Source organism: Pongo abelii, chromosome 6 (assembly GCF_028885655.2).
Source record: "Pongo abelii isolate AG06213 chromosome 6, NHGRI_mPonAbe1-v2.0_pri, whole genome shotgun sequence".
Lineage (NCBI taxonomy): Eukaryota > Metazoa > Chordata > Mammalia > Primates > Hominidae > Pongo > Pongo abelii.
The window spans coordinates 51,400,787-51,419,285 of NC_071991.2; the positions used below are offsets into that span (position 1 = coordinate 51,400,787).

At 38.9% G+C, this 18,499-nt stretch overlaps 1 protein-coding gene across 6 annotated transcripts in view; it reads right to left on the bottom strand.

Annotated features, from left to right (window-relative positions):
- Positions 1–18,499, bottom strand: part of BBS9 (Bardet-Biedl syndrome 9) — a 483,026-nt gene that overhangs the window by 83,823 nt on the left and 380,704 nt on the right. For all 6 annotated transcript variants that reach the window (XM_054559335.2, XM_024250181.3, XM_024250180.3 and 3 more), the window contains one exon: positions 3,819–4,001. In XM_054559335.2, the coding sequence (XP_054415310.1) occupies positions 3,819–4,001 (183 nt within the window). The remainder of the gene's footprint in view (positions 1–3,818; positions 4,002–18,499) is intronic.

The following is an 18,499-nucleotide window of genomic DNA, read 5'->3' on the forward strand; positions in this document are numbered from 1 at the left end:
TCCCTGCCTCACCCTTCTTCCAAGTTATTTCAGGTTTGCATATTTCATTTTCACATCTCAGTGGGATACCCATCACATAACATTTATTTGTGAGGTCTAAAGGCATAATGTGGGGGATTGTGAACTAGCATGTCAAAACCACATACTGCATGCGTATGTCTTAAAGAATGAAAAAGGATTCCTTTTTTCTGAAGATGTATAAGCTGTCTCAACAGTATAAGTCCGAAGTGAATACCACAACCTAATTAAAGATGAAGAGCATAACAAGCAGTATTAAAATGTCTTTTTTGATTCATTCTTCTCCAAGTTATGTTTTTATCAAATGTCTTGTCTCATTAATGACTCCAAAGACATAATGAGTATACATACCTTCTAATCTCACCAAATTCAGAAGAGAGTTGAAAGAATTTTCTTCTACATGTTTTGGGGGCTATGACAGTGGAGAATGTACAGGCAGGGTAGAAAGGGACTTTCAGGAGAGACTAAGTCCATTCACCTGCCTACAGGGATAAGCATGCTTATATATTCCCAGACAAATAAGACTTTTTAAAGATCTCTCAAGTAAGAAATACCACACTCTCTTCTGGGTATCAATTCCTACATTTAGAACATTTATTTCTAGGAAAGTCTTCCTTTGAGTCTAACCATGCTTCAGGGCCAGCTTCATGAGCATTCAAGCTCTGCAGTCACAAAGGGGCTCATGCTCAGAAGGTCCACCTACCAGCCCTGCCTGGCTTAATGTTTTGTTGTCACCATCTTGAAATTTTTAATAATTTTACCTCGAATTTGTGTTTCCTAAGTGAACTCTGATGGAGCAATGAAGCACGTGTATAAAAAGGGAAGATATATGCAGTATGCATGCCCCCTTTCTCCTTTCTGTCTCATTCACATGTAGCCCCATGAGCTCTGAATTCCTGTGGCCCCATGATGAGTAGGGGTTCAGGGAGACTCAAAGCAACTACAGGGAAGGCATGTTATGTCTAGACCGATTAAGTGGGGACACTGATAGCCCTGAGAGGCTTTCCATGAGAACCAGACATATTTTGAATAAAGAAGGAAGGTAACAGAGTTCAAAGCAACAGGAATGACCAAAGAAGCCCACTGTATCTTTTCTTACTCCTGTTACTTCCCCTATATTACCTAATCACTTACAGTGAAAATGATAACATAGAAGGAAAGAAAAAGAGTGATACATAGTTCATTTTCTTTTCAGTCCTTCCTTTCTCATCAGTAAGCTGAAGGTAGAGAGCACTGGAAGACAGGCACATATCAAGAAATGAAATAAAAAGTTAAGTCTGGTGATTCCACAGTTCTATAAGAACAAAATATATGTGTAAGTACAAGCTACAAAATATAAATTGTGTAATTTTGTTGATTCTGCATATAAGTCTAATGCTGTCATATTTGTATTTCAAAGAGGCACTGCACATTACAAAGACCAATGGTAAAACTCACACTAACAATTTAAAATTTTTATTTTTCTTACTTAGAACATAAAATAGCCAATAAAAAACGCCATGACAAGTCAGGAGAGACATTGCAGAAAGAAAAAAGCTTTGATTTTAGTACCTGTTTTAACAGCACTTTAGCACCTTTTCCCCTACTTTTTGAACAAGGAGGTTCAAGTTTGCATTATGCACTAGGCCTTGCAAATTACGTAGCTGGCCCTGACCCGCTTCCTCATGCTCCTGATTACATCCACTGCATCTATTCTTCGAGGTCACCATTTGTTAGTTTTCACCCTTTCCTTCATTCATCTACCCGACAAATATTGACTGCTCTGTGCTCAGGCACTGTGCCAGGTACTGAGGATATAAAAAGGAATAAGATATTATCATTCTCCTTAAGTGTAGTTGTGAAGATGGATAAATAACCATGGAAAGTTACTAAGACTGGGCCAGATGTGATGGTTCACACCTTGTAATCCCAGCACTTTGGGAGGCCGAGGGAGGCAGATCACTTGAGGTCAGGAGTTCAAGGCCAGCCTGGCCAACACAGTGAAACTCTGTCTCTATGAAAAATACAAAAAAATGAGTTGGGCATGGTGGCATGTGCCTGTAATCCCAGCTACTCGGGAGGCTGGGGCAGGAGAATCGCTTGAGCCCAGGAGGCAGAGGTTGCAGTGAGCTGAGATCACACCATTGCACTCCAGTCTGGGCAACAGAGCAAGACTCCATCTCAAAACGAAAAAACAAACAAACGAACAAAAAAAAACTGATCTTGCATAACTTTAGTGAGGACAATAAATAATATACATAAAATGTACAAATCACTTCCAGTAATGATTGCTAACCTTTAGCACTCTGTTTAATTATCTCATTTAATTCCTATTACAACTTACTGGGTAGGTCCTATTATTGTTTCCATCTTACAGCTACAGAAGAGAGATTTAGAACAGTTAAGAAACTGAACCACAGTGATTTTGTCACTAAGTGGTGGAACCAATAACTGAAGTCACCTAAACCTGTTTGACTACTAAATCTGAGTTCACAAGTGACAGCTATCATTCTTATTAATATAATCCTAACCATTATTTGTTTTCTAGTATTACAGTTGTGTCTCCATTTCTAGTTTCTCAAAGGTCAATTTTAGTTGCAATTTTGTCAGTCACCTTATATCATTCACCACTAAACAAAAATGTGTATTCTAACTTTTTCCAATTTACTTATTAATAGTTTGGTTAGCACATAAAATATAGCTTCTTTTTTTAAAAAAAAATCTGGCAATCCTCTGACCTAACTGTAGAAAATTCAATTCAGCTGATAAAACTGTGGTTTTCAAAATTACATTCATGATCTCGTTCACTAAAATATAGGCAGACAGATCTGTGTCCAAATCCTGGCTCTACAGCCAGGGTTTCAGAAAAGTACTTAACTCTTAAAGCCTAAATTTTCCCATAGGTAAAACGGGGATGGAAACAGTACTTTAACTACCTCACTGGTCCGTGCTTAAGAGTAAATAATTCTCACAAAACACTTAAAATAACACCTGGTACCTAATAACCACTCAAAAAAATTGTTAGTTTTAAGATTACTATTTTTAGTTCTCAAATCTAGGTTTTAAAATGGATTTGAAATGATTTCCCCTTGAAATGTTTTCATCCAATACGAAGAACTAAGTTCAAGGGTCTCTAATTTCTGAGACTTGTATTTTTTTTTTTGTAAATAAAAGCACACAAAAAGTCCCCCAGAACGGCCCGTGGTGGTCATATATACCTCTACAATTCAAAGGATCTCAGATGTTTTAAGTTAAATAATCCTTTCCTGAAAATGCCAAATACTACCCTCATTTTTCCTCTTTTCATTCTAAACTGCCTATGCTAGGATTGAGGGTAAAAGAGTTTATAAACTACACATAAAGAACTCTATAAATGTAAGGAACTATTCACATCAGTTATAGCAAGGCTATCTCCATTCTCTCTAACCTTTGAAGTGACACTTAAATTTAAGAAGGTTGAGCAAATTAAAACGGCCGAAGTGTTTTCTCTGGTGGAAAAGGAAAGGATTAGCTAATCTGAAGGTTACTGCCGTCATCCAGACTGTCAAATGACTGTTTCCCTGGCTTCTAAGTGATTGAAGAACACATAAAAAGTAGACTGGACCACATAAAAATTGACTATATACCTATTCTTAAAATAGCGCTACAGAAAAAGGCCTTTGACATTTTTATTATGGTTTAAAGACATGGAAAACAGCATTTTTGTAAAAAATCAAACCCTTATTTGATACCTTAGAAAACCTGATAGCCATGTGGTATCTTCCTAAAGCTGAAACTTCAATAATGCTGGCTGTTCCCACCATAGGCTTTCAGGTCCTTACCAATTCTTGAGTGTCTTCTTGTAGCGGCAGAAATGCCGCTTCCAGAATAGCAACCTGGTCAGCACTAAGCTTCTGCCACAGCCCGATCAGCAGAATCACCAAATGGGTGGCACTCTTCAGCCTGGTGAATGACTGGAACAGATTGCCTTGGTTTTCCTCCACTGCATCTGCTAGAGCGATTACCTGCAGATATTACAAACTTTGGTTAGGGATAATTTCACAATTATTGAGCCCTCAACAAATTACGTCTGGCACAATTTTGTTTTTCTTCAAGACAACTTGATGAACTTTGTCTTCCACAAACACAAGCTATGTTGGGTAATAAAAGAGTTATCATTCATCTGCTCACTTCCTTCTTTAAAAAAAAATGCCCACAGTAATTCCAAATCCATATGGCCAGAAGTGGAAAATATCCACAAAATAAGCTTAGCAGGGACAGTGTTCAGTGTCTGCTTTGCCATCTATTGACTTTCTTCAATATATGGTAATATAAGTAACCTCTAATAAAGTTATCACAGTCTTTATTACCAGCCACATAAATTAATCAATTAAAACATTCTCAGAAGAATAATTGCATTTGCCTTGTAGTTCAAAATAACTTCATTACACTTTTTTCAGAACATCGTTTTCCTCTAATATTAGTCTTTAGATGCTACATGGTATTGAGATATCTAATATTTCTTTATTATATCTAAAAGGTAGATAATGTTCAAACATTTGACAAGTTAAGTAATGTCATTTTTAACACAAATGTCAGGCACCAGCCCACAGGGACCTGAAAGAATAAAAAAAAAAAAGTTCAGGGTGTGTTAGCTTTACAATGCCAAATCTACTTAGGATAAAATTGGCAGGAGTGAGTAGAATTGACTTTTTTTCATCTTTTTGAATAATTCTGTGGAAAAAAGAACTAAAGCAACAATTGGATGAAACATCCAAAACTGCCCATTGGTGTTTTATTTTAGTTTAATGTCTTGGTGAATTTTGTGCTCATTAAAAGTAATGAACTGACTGCCGCAGAGGCTCAAGGCGTCTGACAATCCCCAGAACAGCATTAGCAAAAGCCAGGGCCATATGACCTCCTTTCTACAAGCCCCCACCAGCTGGGGGACTGGAGTTCAGATGAGTTTCAGAAGTCTGGTGCAGATGATCCGTTTGGTGATATTTCATGGTTTATTGACACGGGCCCAAAGGGCTTGTTAAAAAATCATCATTCAAACAAGTAGAATGTACAGCTGTGTGGTCTCCCAAATTCCATGTTGGGAGAGGGGCTGTACAGAAACAGCCCTCAGAGTGTCTCAGAGATACTGGAAAAGAGATGTAGACAGAGAAACTGAAGGTCCTTGCCTGAAATCGCTGGGGCGACCAAGATTCTTTGCCACTTGGCTGAGGGCTTGCAGGAGTTATAAAAGGCAATCACAATTCACATTTAGCTCTACAGGGAGGCATGGAAGTTTAAACGAAGACTAGCATAATGTACAGTGCATTGCTTGCTATGTGCCTAGTACTGTGCGACTTCCCAATTACATTCAAAAGAACTACACAATATCTTACAGTCCACAAGGATCTTATAATTTGTTGGAAAGAAAACATACATACACAGCCAATTAGTGGGAAGAAACATTACTATAATAATGTCCTAATTGTGCAGAACAGAAAGTAAGTGTGAAAGAAGTTAGCAAAGGGACGGATTACTGTGGGCCAGAGTTAATATCCCTGGGGCCTCTTTTACTCAAACGGAGCTTGGAACTCATCCCTTCCCCATTACTTCAAGAAGTCCCCTCGAAGAGATGGAAAGAGCCCACTTTCCTTAAACCAAAACACCTGGAATCACGTTCCTCCCCCACCACCACCATGATTACAACGGACTCCTGTTAAAGTCTGAGTTTATACTCTTTTTCTTCCTGTGAATGTTACCAATTAAGCCTCATTGTGGGGCCATCACATTATGACACAGATGCTTATTGTCAAAAAGTCCAAATCATACAAGGATCAAGGTCATAAACACCCACCGAATGCCAGATATGTGCAAGAATTTGCGGGAAGTATTGTAGGGAATTCAATGGTGACAGATCTAATCTCCACCTTCAAAGAGTTTGTAATAGAAAGGAAAATCGGTCAAGGAGGCACATATTGACCACATAAGGAAGACTCTATAGGCTATAAAGGAGAATTCCACTAACATTGCGATTATTATGTGAATAACTATCCCTCCAATTAATTGAACATGGGTCGCATGCCAAGCATTCTGCCCTGTGCCATACAGGTATCAGTGCCTTCAATCCTCACATCTCCCCTGCGACTTAGTTGACATTTTCTTTCACAGATGAGAACTCTGAGGCTCAGCAAACATAAGGTATTTGCCCAGGACTGTACACAGGGTGTGCAAACTGTGCTCGAGCTTTGACGGGCCTGAACTTGTTTAATGCTCTGCTGTCTCGGCCTTGAAATTCTTAGTAATTTTATTTTTGAGCTTGGGTTTTGTAAGTAAAATTGATAGGGCAATGGAGCATGCACATGCGCAGAGGAGTCATGTGCACTCATGAGTTAAATGCTCATACTTGCACTTAAAACTGAATTAATATAACGATTAATGGTAAAATTCATGCTACTTATTTGAAATTTTAGTTTTTTCTTACTTAGAAAGCTACTAAAAAGAAAATAAGAAAATACCATCAGAAGCTGTGAAAGACAGAGTACTGAAGAAAAGAAAAAGCTTTTTATTTTAGTGGTTGTTTTAACAGCGCTTTCTTCCTGCCTTTTGAACAAGGGCCCCTCGTTTTCATTTTGCACTGGGATCCACAAAATAAGCAGTCAGCCTGACCATCACCTAGTAGATGAAAGAACAGGATTCAAACTCTGGAGTCTGTCTCACTCCAAATTTTGTTTGAGACCTTAAGCATGTTGTAGGTTCAGAGATGGGCATACTACTACTAGCTGAGTGCAGAGGGCCTTAGGAAGGAAGAGGTAGAGAAAGAAGCAGTGGTGTGCCAGAACTAGCTCAGTCAGCTCCTCCCACATCAGGAGAAAGAACCTATTGTTCAGTTTTCAGAAATTTTGCAAGCCAGCTGTTACACATGGCCATTACTAACAATTAAATCACATAAACTTAAAACTAAATAAATTACATTTAAAACAAAGGTAATAAATACTCAATATTCATTACTTCCTGCTATTATCTAGCTTCTTGAGGTTATTTATGCCTATTGTATCCATATGTTGGAAACACTTTGCAATGGGCTATGGTTTACATTTCTTCCCAACTTTGCATTCAGGGACCTCACATTGGTAGCCTGAAATCAGCCATGGTGGAAGTATTTACTACATGAAAATCCACAAATGTTACAAAGTCAGGCTTCCTACCCTTCCCCTTCTTCCCCAGAGAGCCTCTTGTTAACTATTTACTAGCACACCAGTGAGAAGAGGTATCTGAAATGTGTCCTAAAGAATAGATATTGAGGGCTGGGTGCGGTGACTCACGCCTGTAATCCCAGCACTTTGGGAGGCCGAGGCGGGCAGATCACAAGGTCAGGCATTCGAGACTAGCCTGGCCAACATGGTGAAACCCCATCTTTACTAAAAATACAAAAATTAGCTGGGCGTGGTGGCACGTGCCTGTAATCCCAGCTACTCAGGAGGCTGAGGTAGAAGAATCACTTGAACCAGGGAGTCGGAGGTTGCAGTGAGCCGAGATTGCGCCACTGCACTCCAGCCTGGCGACAGAGTGAGACTCCATCTCAAAAAAAAAAAAAGAATAGATATTGAGTAAGTCCAGTTTAGGGACAGTGTTTGATGACATTAAAAAGGTAAGCTGGGCACTGTTGTAGAGGAACCAAAATGTCACAGTGAAAGCATGCACTTAACTCTGTAGGCACTGGGGAGCCACAGAGTATTCTGAGTGTGGGTGTTACTTAAGGGAGGCTGCACTCTAAGCAGCTATCAGATCATAACAAATATTTGGGGCATTTTCTGGACTTAAAGGATGCTTTTACGCACGTTCCTCACTATCAAGGGAAAATCCTCACTAAGTGCAACAACATGTCAGTTCATGGACCCACCCAACTTGCTAAACACAGCTGTTATGGAAGAAGGACTTCTCAGTGAGACAGCAGCCCAAGCCACAGGATCCTTCCTGAGCAAGGCCCAAAATATATCAATCAGACAGAAGCATCGTCTAAGTCTCAGTCTCATTGGATATATTCCTGTGCCATTGTGAAAGGAGTCTGCTATCCCCAAATGGTCACAGAAACTGGAAAGAAATGGGATAAACAATTCCTTATGTAAATTACCCCCAAGGAAAATCTCCCTGACCTACTGGCCAGCATGAAATACTAAACAGCTCTCCATGTTCTCAATTTAGTTTTACACGTAACAGCCAAGTTTACTGTGTTCCCCATAAGAGCCAAATGAATTTAACAGAATTAACATAGTAAAAAGAGCTGGAAAAACTACACCCATCAAGATTCAGATCTCTGAGACCAAGGCCTAGAAGATCTCGTCGCTCACCTGGAACTGAGAAATGAGGCCAACCAGCTGCTAGGACTTAAATTTGAGGGAGAGCGATTTTTAAGGGTGCATCACTGGCTGAGCAAGATGTGTGTTCCCTAGTGTTCAACAGAACTACAGAAAGGGAGGGGTTTAGGAAACAATAAATGCTAACGATTTCAAGCACAATGTGTTGATGGCCTTTGTTTTGCTTTTTCAAATTGAAGGTTTCCAAATAAAATGGAGACCCCAAAGGACATCTCTGTCCAACTGACATATCAGTTGATGCCAAAGTAATGAGGCAGAGGCCCAGGGAGCTGCTTGCAGGAAAACGCTCAACTCATAAAGTGAGTGTGAAATTAATCCCAAATACTTCCAGCTGCCAAGATAGGCTCTAAAATTGGTTACAGGAAAGCAGCAGCAGCAACAGCAGAGTAGACATGAATCATCATACTATGTGAACACGGACATGTCCAATTTCTTCACCTAAACTTACCGTTGAATCTGCCTCCATATTTCATGTGTGGCACTACCATTGTCTAAACACTACATTGCTGTTTAGCTGTCATTTCCTGAGGCCTGATTGTGAGCCAGGCACTGTGTGCAGGGCTGTCATACCCAGATTATTATGTGGTCCTCATGACAACCCTCTGAGATAGGAACTGCTGACCCCCAGTCCCCCCACTTCCCGATGAGGAAACAGAAGCTTACAGACATCTGAACACACTGCCTGTGGTCATGAATAAGGGAAGATAAGGGCCAGGACTCTAATCCTGTCTTCTGATATCCTACTGGGTGCCCTTTCTTCTACACCAATATACAAATTATACATTCAGCCCCATAATATAAACCAATATACAAATTATACGTTCAGCCCCATAAAATAATCCAGTGAATTTTCATCTTGATATTTAAGCAAAGATACTAAGGAAGAACACTACTAATATATTACATCCACGATAGGCATATGTGCTTTAGTTATGCTTTCCTATTGTCGCAGCTTTAAACATGAGGTCAATTCAAATTGGCTGGTTTCTGCACAAAGTTGTGTGGTACTGCCCAAAGTTACATTATAAAGGAAATTAGTTCATAACTTGTAAGAATGGGAAGTTAACATACTAAGGTTTTTTTCTTAACAAAGAGAAGTTTATTATGTTCCATATAGCTCAAGAATAGGAAGATTTTAGAAAACAGACATTTTCTAGGCCTGCTCCTTTAGTGAAGCTACTTTTTTCAAGAGGATGATTCATTTATTTTCTATAAAATCTCACATTACAACATTTTCAGTGGTCTGAGCAGGTTAATGTTTTGTAATAATAATTGTCAACATTTATTGAAGGGTATCTAGGATCCAGGGGCTGTGCTAACCTCTTTACAGAAATAATCTCATTTAATTATAAAAACAATACTGTGAGGTATATACTATTATTGCTCCCATTTTAAAAATAAGACTAGAGAAGTACAGAAAGTGTCAAAGAGTAAGCAGTAGAGCCAGAATTCATATACAAGCAATCTGACCCAAGAAACGTCACTATGAAGCACTGCCTGCATTAACCTTCTGCCTGCATATCAGTCTCATCATGTGCAATATGTGAAACTAATTCTATCAGGAGCTCCCCAATTGGAGGTTTCAGCTTTGCTGATCTCCCAATACCTGATATTTATTACAATAAACCAGATATGTTTATTGTAATAAAAGGTCAGCATAGATGAATCAGTTAAGAAAATGACATTCCTATGATATGGATGAATTTATACATCCGCTAGGGAAGAATGCAATAGGCTGTGCTGGAACAGGCAATGTCCTGGGAACCAAGGAGACAGAGCTTCTAGTCCTGGCTTTGCTACCAAGCAGCTTTATGTCAGTGTTCATCAAGTTACTTCCCTTTTCTGGGCTCTAGTTTCATCACCTTTAAAATGTAGGAAACATGATCTCTAACATCCAGCATAGCTGTAAGTGTCTGATTCAAAAACTTTTAAATTACTTTTGGATGATGTGTTGTTTTGAATTATCCATGCCACTTCTTCCCCTCTATTTGCACACATAATAGGATTCTTGTTGACTTGGGTGTTCTATCTATAAAATAGCATTATGAATATTTTTCTTTGGCTAATTCATAGGATTATGAAAATTAAATGAGGGGGTAAAAAGATGGACAATAACAAGTGCTGGCAAGGATGTGGAGAAATTGGAACCCACGTACATTGCTGGTGGAAATGTAATACAGTACAGCTGCTGTGTTAAATAGGCTGGCAGCTCCTCAAAAAGTTAAACATAGAGTTACCATATGACTTAGAAATTCCACTTCTAGGTATACACCCAAGAGAAATGAAAATATATGTCCATTTAAAAACCTGCTCACGAATAGTTATAGCAGCATTACTTATAATAGCTAAAAAGTAGAAACAACTCAAATGTCCATCAACAGACAAATGGATAAACAAATTGTGGCATATTCATATAATGGAATATTATTCAGCCATAAAAAGAAACCAAGTACTTATACATGCTACAAAATGGATGAATCTTGAAGATGTTATGCGAAATGAAAGAAGCCCATGACAAAGGAACACATATTGTATGATTCCATTTATATAAAATACCCAGAATAGGTAAATCTATAAACACAGAAAGTAGATTAATAGTTGCTTAGGGCTGGGGGTGGGTGGTAAATAGGAGGAATGGGAAGTGACAGCTAATGGGTGTTTGGTTTCTTTTAGGAGGGGTTAAAATGTTCTAAAATTAGACTATGGTAATTGTGGCACAATCCTGTGAATAACTAAAAATCATTGAATTATGCTCTTCAAATGACTGAACTGTAATATATGTAAATAATAGCTCAATAAAGCCGTGAAAATAGTAAGAGAATAAAAGATACTTTGCAAGTATAATTCCTGTAAGGTAAATACATAAACACAAAGGCATCTCTACTTAGGCAACAATTTTGATATATTAATGGCCATAGCATATTGCAACTAGGGCTTAATTACCTTAAGGATGATGGAATAACCATGTGACTCTGGAGTCAACCATATCTAACTACGACTACTGGTAATGCTACTTATTAGTTGTACAACTTTTGGCTAGTTACCTTACCTCCCTCAAACTTAGTTTTCTCACCTACAAAACAATACTCAGTAAAAGCTAGTGAACATCCCTGCTGTTCATTTCTAACTGGTTGGGCTCCTGGTTACTATTTCTTAAGATTGTCTATAGTTTAGGGCTCATTTCAATTTAGTAACACCAAGAAAATTCTGCTTTTTCTATTAGATTAATAATGACATTGAAAAAGGAAGACTCTTCTGCTTGAGGCAGTCTACCAACTACTACCTCCCAAAGTCAGGCAGGATAGCTGATCACTCTGCACTGTACCCTGACCCTCACTCTGTGGTCACTCAATGAAACAGTGTTCATTTTGCAGCTAAGTTTAATCAAGTTTCAAAGCTTGATTAAAAGCTTGTAAGTTACTCAACGTTGGATTTTCCTTAATCCACTCCTTTAGCAATACTATTAAAACAAGCACACACAGACACACAACTTTGCCTAGTATGACTTGTTCTCTAGAAATCCTCTGAGGCTTGTTACTTGGGGAGCCAGACATTGCTTGTTCTTCTTTTATACCTTACTGAAAATGTTAGAAAATTTGGTGATTTGAATAAAATGTTTCTGAAGTACACCATGAAAAGCCATAGAAAATCAAAACTCAAGCTCAAAAAGCCCAGAAAATTCCAGTGTAAAAATATAACTGATAAGACCCCAACATGCCCACAATTTTCCAGTACGAGGTACACATTGGGTGTCCCATAAATGCTGGGTGAATTGATGAGCTTCAAAGTCAGTCCACCTAAAGATATAGCACAACTATATTTTTTCTGCTTCTTAAATCCTGGACACACTGAATCAGGCACTGTCAGGCTCCCAATTTGAATGGAACCCAAGTGATGTCACATGGAAACAACAGACCTACTTCAATATATCTGTCATCTACTTTTTAAAAAATTGCTCCAGTTCACCTTTAGCCAGAGCTTCCTAAACACCAAACAGACAGCTCTAATGACTGTTGAAATGAATTTATTTTTCAGATGGCAGCCCTTTGGTTGGAAAGGCGCACCCTCAGTCTAGGAGAGAATTGGAAGCAGACAAGAAATAGGGCATACTTCCCTCTCAACAATGTTGTTTGTGATGGCATTTGCAGCAATTCCAACATGGTAAAGGCTTTGCAATAAGGAAAAAAGAAAAGATTTTACCAAGGCTAAGCTTTTACTTTGGATGAAATGATCCAATTTGTATCCAAAAGAATTGTTCTTTTACCAAAAACAATGAAATAGGGCTCAAAATGAAAAAGAAATGGCATGGAGACGGTTTAAATGCCAGACAGGCATGTAAGAAGCATTTGGGTAGCAAGCTTAAAACTAATTCATTCATTACCTACATGCATTTATTACCTCTGTGCTGAACTTATGACTAGATAAAAGAGAATTCTGAGGCTTTTACTTTGAAGGCATAGCAAGAATCTAATTCTTAGCTGTTTTTGCTATTATATTATTTTGTATTAATAGGACAGTGAACTGGATTTCATTCTATTGCACTTCATATTGGAAAGAAAACCTGAGATTCCCCTTTAACATGCATTTAGCTTAAATTTGTAAACCAAAACCAGGATCAGAATACTTTTTTTTTTTTTTTGAGATGGAGTCTCGCTCTGTCGCCCTGGCTGGAGTGCAGTGTCGCAATTTCAGCTCACTGCAACCTCCACCTCCCTTGTTCAAGCGATTCTCCTGTCTCAGCCTCCTGAGTAGCTGGGATTACAGGTGCCCACCACCACGCCTGGATAATTTTTTGTAGTTTTAATAGAGACAGAGTTTCGCCATGTTGATCAGGCTGGTTTCGAACTCCTGACCTCGTGATCTACGTGCCTCGGCCTCTCAAAGTGCTGGGATTACAGGCATGAGCCACCATGCCTGGCCCAGAATACATTTTTAACCATAGTATCATTTTGGGTAGCCATTAAGACAACTGCAAAAGTGTGGCCAGTCAGTTAAAAACTTCAGTTGCAAAAATGATTTGTCTTCATAAAAAGAGACCTCCTAATGAGCTAAACCACCTGATCCTTCGAAACACACTAAGGTATGATCGTGCGACTCTTAGAAGTCACAATGGTTTTTCTGGTCTATGATTACAATTATCCCGGACACCAATCCACACTTGCAAAATGCCTTGAGAATTCACATAAAACCGGTTTTAGAAAAACAAATTATTTCTGAGAAATTTCTTTATAATATATATAAAGACAACTCTTTTTTTCTTTTTTTAATGTTCTGCTGAGAAGAATATAAAAGGTAGGCAGTGTTGGAATATAAACTTTGGCTAGGGCTTTCAAAATATATACCACTGATACATAAAAATGTTAAATGAGAGAGACAATAAATCATTTATTAGTGACACAGAGACAAATTTTGCTATTTCTGCAAAGTTTATTCACCAAATAGACATGTAACTTAATCAGCTGAAAGGAAACGAACTCCAATGCTTGGCTAATATAAAGTTAAAAATACAACTGATCTCAAGCCTGATTACTATTTTTACCTTTTTTCCCCCCTGGCTGACCAAATTTTTACCCCTTTCCATAAAATTATCTTTCTATAGCCAAGTGAAACCCCAATTTAAAAAATAATAATTGATGGAATCAGATTGTAAAAAGAAGAATGAATGTTCTCCAGACTATGGTTTCATTGAACAGATCGCTATTAAAGCTGGAATCTATGGTTGGCAATGTCAGAGCTCATTTTACAAGCCCTGGAGAATGCCACAGTTATCACTCTCCAAAAACAACATCTACAAGGTCTGATCTGAATAGTTTCTAAGTTTAGAATGTTTCAGGCCACATTCCTACATGCAGACATGTCAATAATTATGTAACCGCCCACACTGCCTCGAGTGCCATCTCCGATGAAGGGAAATGATGGATAGATGGGCAGTTGGCTGGGTGTCCTAAGAGCATTCCCTTAGCTAAGGTAGCAAGAGCTAAGACACATTATTACATGTGATCAGGTAGGGCATGCTCCCAAAAAGGCAAAAAGGGAGGCTGGAGACCCCAACAACGCTGGTGACACTGCCAATCATTTCCTTGGTTCCAGAGTTTAAGAGGTGAAAGTGACATTTTCACAATAGAGTGAAATTGTTGAGGCTTTTCTATGAATCCTCTTTTAAAACATCTAGTTTTTTCAGAGGGTCTACTTCTCTTCAGTATTTGTAGTTTTTATGTATTTTTGCTTTTTTAGATAAAATAGTTACACCACTACTATCTGGTAGTTCTTTGGCAAAATACGTAAATGTCTATATGGCTCAGACCACGTGGAAATAATACAAAAGGCAATGAGGAGAGCTGCCTGGTTTCATATGGAGTGAAACTAGGGTAAACTGTAGGTTATTTTTACAATCACAGGCTATTGGAACATTATAATTGAAAGTTGCCTTGGTGAAGATATGTTATGCCTGATTTCTACTGCGCTGTTGCTGTACCCTCCTACAGTCTCTGGCTCACAGCAGGCATTCAATGAATGTTCGTAATACTAAAGTAAATTTAAAATTCTGATGACTCAGTAGCCAAGAGTATCCATTAAGATGGTAATTTATAGGACCACTACTTGGGTAAGGGAAGTCCCTCCCTATACTCCAGGTAAACAAGACCAAAGCCTCCCATTTTGGAAAAGTTTTTGCAGGCTATGTTATTCATTGGATCTACCACAGGTTGTAAATAACTGGGCTCTAAATCCATACCTTCCACATGTATTATATTACAATGAATTCCTAAATTCATTCAAGTCTTTACTGCTGAGTTTACCGCAAGTGTTATGAAGTCTGTAATTTAACTTTAAAATACATCATCACAGAGTCATATGATGCAAGCATGTGCGTCAGTTTTAAGTGCACTCTAGAGCAGGGTTTCTCATCCTCCTCGTTAATGACATTTGGGGCCAGATAATTCTTTGTTGTTGGGGCTGCCCCAGGTACTATATGAAGTTTATCTACACCCCCGTACTCTACACACTAGATGCCAATAGCATCTCTCATTACCAGTTGTGACAACCAAAAAATGTCTCCAGACATTGTCAAATGTCTCCCTGGGGGCAAAATCACCCTGGGTTGAGAGCCATCGGTCTAGAGTCAGTGAGATTGTGCTCAAAACAGTTATCCTTCTCATCAGCAGCAAAGCCCACAAGCCAGAGGGGCTACCACAGGGACTTAGGCTACTAGCATCTCCAGCAACACTGGAGACTTTTTCATTCCATAATAAATGTCAGAAATGGATTTTGATTGACGAAGTTTGATGATCAGAAGTTTGATAGTCAGCATTATAGATATTAGAATTGGTTCATTGGCAAAAATTAATGGTATTAAAGACATGTGGATTGACTGAATATTTTTATACTCAGACTCTCCTTTGCATGAATAGGGTACATGAATTCCAGCAAGACACTGATGGGATGGGGTCCAAGGTGTAAACCTAAATGTTCCTGTGTCTTGACTTTGGGAAGCAGATTTCTAGCTACTTGATGTCCATTACGAGGGGAAAAAGACACTGCCTTGGATTATTGTCCAATCCGCCCCAATGGAACCTTTCCAGAAAGGTGGTAGTCTACTACCTAAAGGACAGCTGGGCCTTCACCCAGCCTGCAGTATAGGCCATATGAATTGTCCCATGCTTATAATGTTTATTTAATAAATGTCTTCATATGTGAAAAATTAGGTATGAGACGTACTTTCATTAGAATCAGGGAGAGAGGTTTGGGGCAAGTCACTCATTCTCATTTACCTCAAGCTTTTTGATGGCTATCATTACTTACTGAAAAGAATTTCAGATTTGTGTGTGATTAAATTGGAAAAAGTAGTGTGCCACATCAAGTGTGTGCTGAGTGACGGGGATACATGTGTTTAAGAGCTACCTGCAAGGAACCAACAGTCTCACAACAAAAATAGGCCAGGAGCGGTGGTTCACAGCTGGAATCCCAGCACTTTGGGAGGCCAAGGCAGGCGATCACTTGAGGTCAGGAGTTTGAGACCAGCCTGGCCAACATGGCAAAACCCCGTCTCTGCTAAAAATACAAAAATTAGCCGGGCACAGTGGCTCATGCCTGTAATCTCAGCTACTCAGGAGGCTAAGGGACAAGAATCACTTGAACCTGGGAGGCGGAGGCTGCAGTGAGCCAAGAATGCATCACTGCACTCCAGCCTAGGCAACAGAGTGATACTTCATCTGAAAAAGAAGAAAGAAGAAGAAGACTAAGAGCAGAGGGGTTAAGCAACTTGGTGAAAATCACACAGCAATGCCAAGATTCAAACCAGGTATCTTTAAAACCTACAAAGCCCAAGCATTTTCCACTGTGCCACACTGTACCCTTCAACACATACACACAAACACACACACACACACACACACACCCCTATACTAGATGATAAGTGCTGTACAAATGGCTATCAGGTTAAGTGAGTATGAGAAATACATATAAATGACTCCTCCCCAACAACTGATTTCCTGGGGTGAAGGGCCCACAGATTCCTTTGTTTGTCTCTCTTTTAAGTAAACCTGCATTTGAATGTTTGAATGCCTTTGGTTCAGAACAACATTCAAGTCCTGCACATTACTCCTTATTGTTTCCCATCTATATCTGTGTTACCTGCCTGGCCCTCTAGTCATTTGAGTTTGTAACCACTTCAGTAATCATAAACTCTAAACATTAAAAAATCTGTAACAGGTATGGAAAAACAGAGATCGTCCTCATCATAAGTGATTAAACTGAATCTGGGCTCTGGTAATTTAATCCCAAGAGGTCCTCGACGTCTTTAAGCTTCAGTTTTCTCCTTTGCAAAAGACAAGTAAGTACGTGGCTTGAAGATTAAATGAGATACAACTTAAAATGTATTTGTCACGGTGGCTAGCACATAGGAAGCATGCAATAAAGGTTAGCATTATTATTATTATTTATTATTCCCTGGCTAAACACTCAACCAAGTTTTTTTGTTTGTTTGTTTTTGAGGTGGAATCTTGCTTTGTCACCGAGGCTGGAATGCAGTGGTGCGATCTTGGCTCAAGCAATTCTTACACCTCAGCCTCCTGAGTAGCTGGGATTATAGGCATTCACCACCACGCCCAGCTAATTTTTTTTGTATTTTTAGTAGAGACAGAGTTTCAACATGTTGGCCAGGCTGGTCTCAAACCCCTGGCCTCAAGTGATCCACCCACCTTAGCCTCCCGAAGTGCTGAGATAACAGGCATGAGCCACCATACCCAGCCCAACACATCATTTGATAAAGCAAAATAAAATTCAAAAAATGTCATATACCTGAAGACAATAATAACACTCCCTTTGGCCTCTTCATCTCTAGTTTATACAATCCCAATAATTTCAGTACCTCTTCATGGGATTGATTTTGTATATAAAATACATACGTTATTTACCAAAGTATGTGTCATAATCTCCACATCTTCTCTCTCAAAGCACCCTGTGTGTCCCCTTCTATTATATCCATCACATTTGGAATGACTTGCTTAATACGTGTAAGCTCTGTGAAGACAGGGACTGTGTCTTGTCTTATTTACTACTGTGTCCCCAGCATAGAGCATAGGGCCTAACACACGGTAGGGCTCAACAAATATTTGTTCAATTGAACTGAATTAAATCCCATTTGGTACATCCTAGAAGGGTAGCATATTAGCTTAATATTACTAGCAGAACATTCTCTTAGAAGTAGAGCTAGTTCCTAGAATACCAGTTGTGAGGCAGAGCAAATAATAGATTTCCTTAATTCCATAATGTCCTTTGCTTGTTAGGCACCTCTCCCACCCGTACACACATTTTTGAAAAACACTTTAATGGTTTCCAAATCAGGATATGCCACATTTAATGTGGTAGCTTTGCTTTTTATTCTCAAAAGTTATCTAATCAATAGTGTGCTCTAAAATTAATGTCTTAGAATTCATTAAATGTATTTTTGTGTGGTATTTTGTTTGGAGTTATACCTCCCAGTGTCTTCATCCAGTTTCCAGGAAATAACTATTCTAAGAATACTCCCTGGCTACCCCTTGTGGGGCATTCTGTCCAATATACACAATGATCCCTCTCCCCATACTTCCTAGGTAGGGCCTACTATAGGCCAAGCATGAGTTCCTTCATGTGGTCTCTATAATGAAACTGTG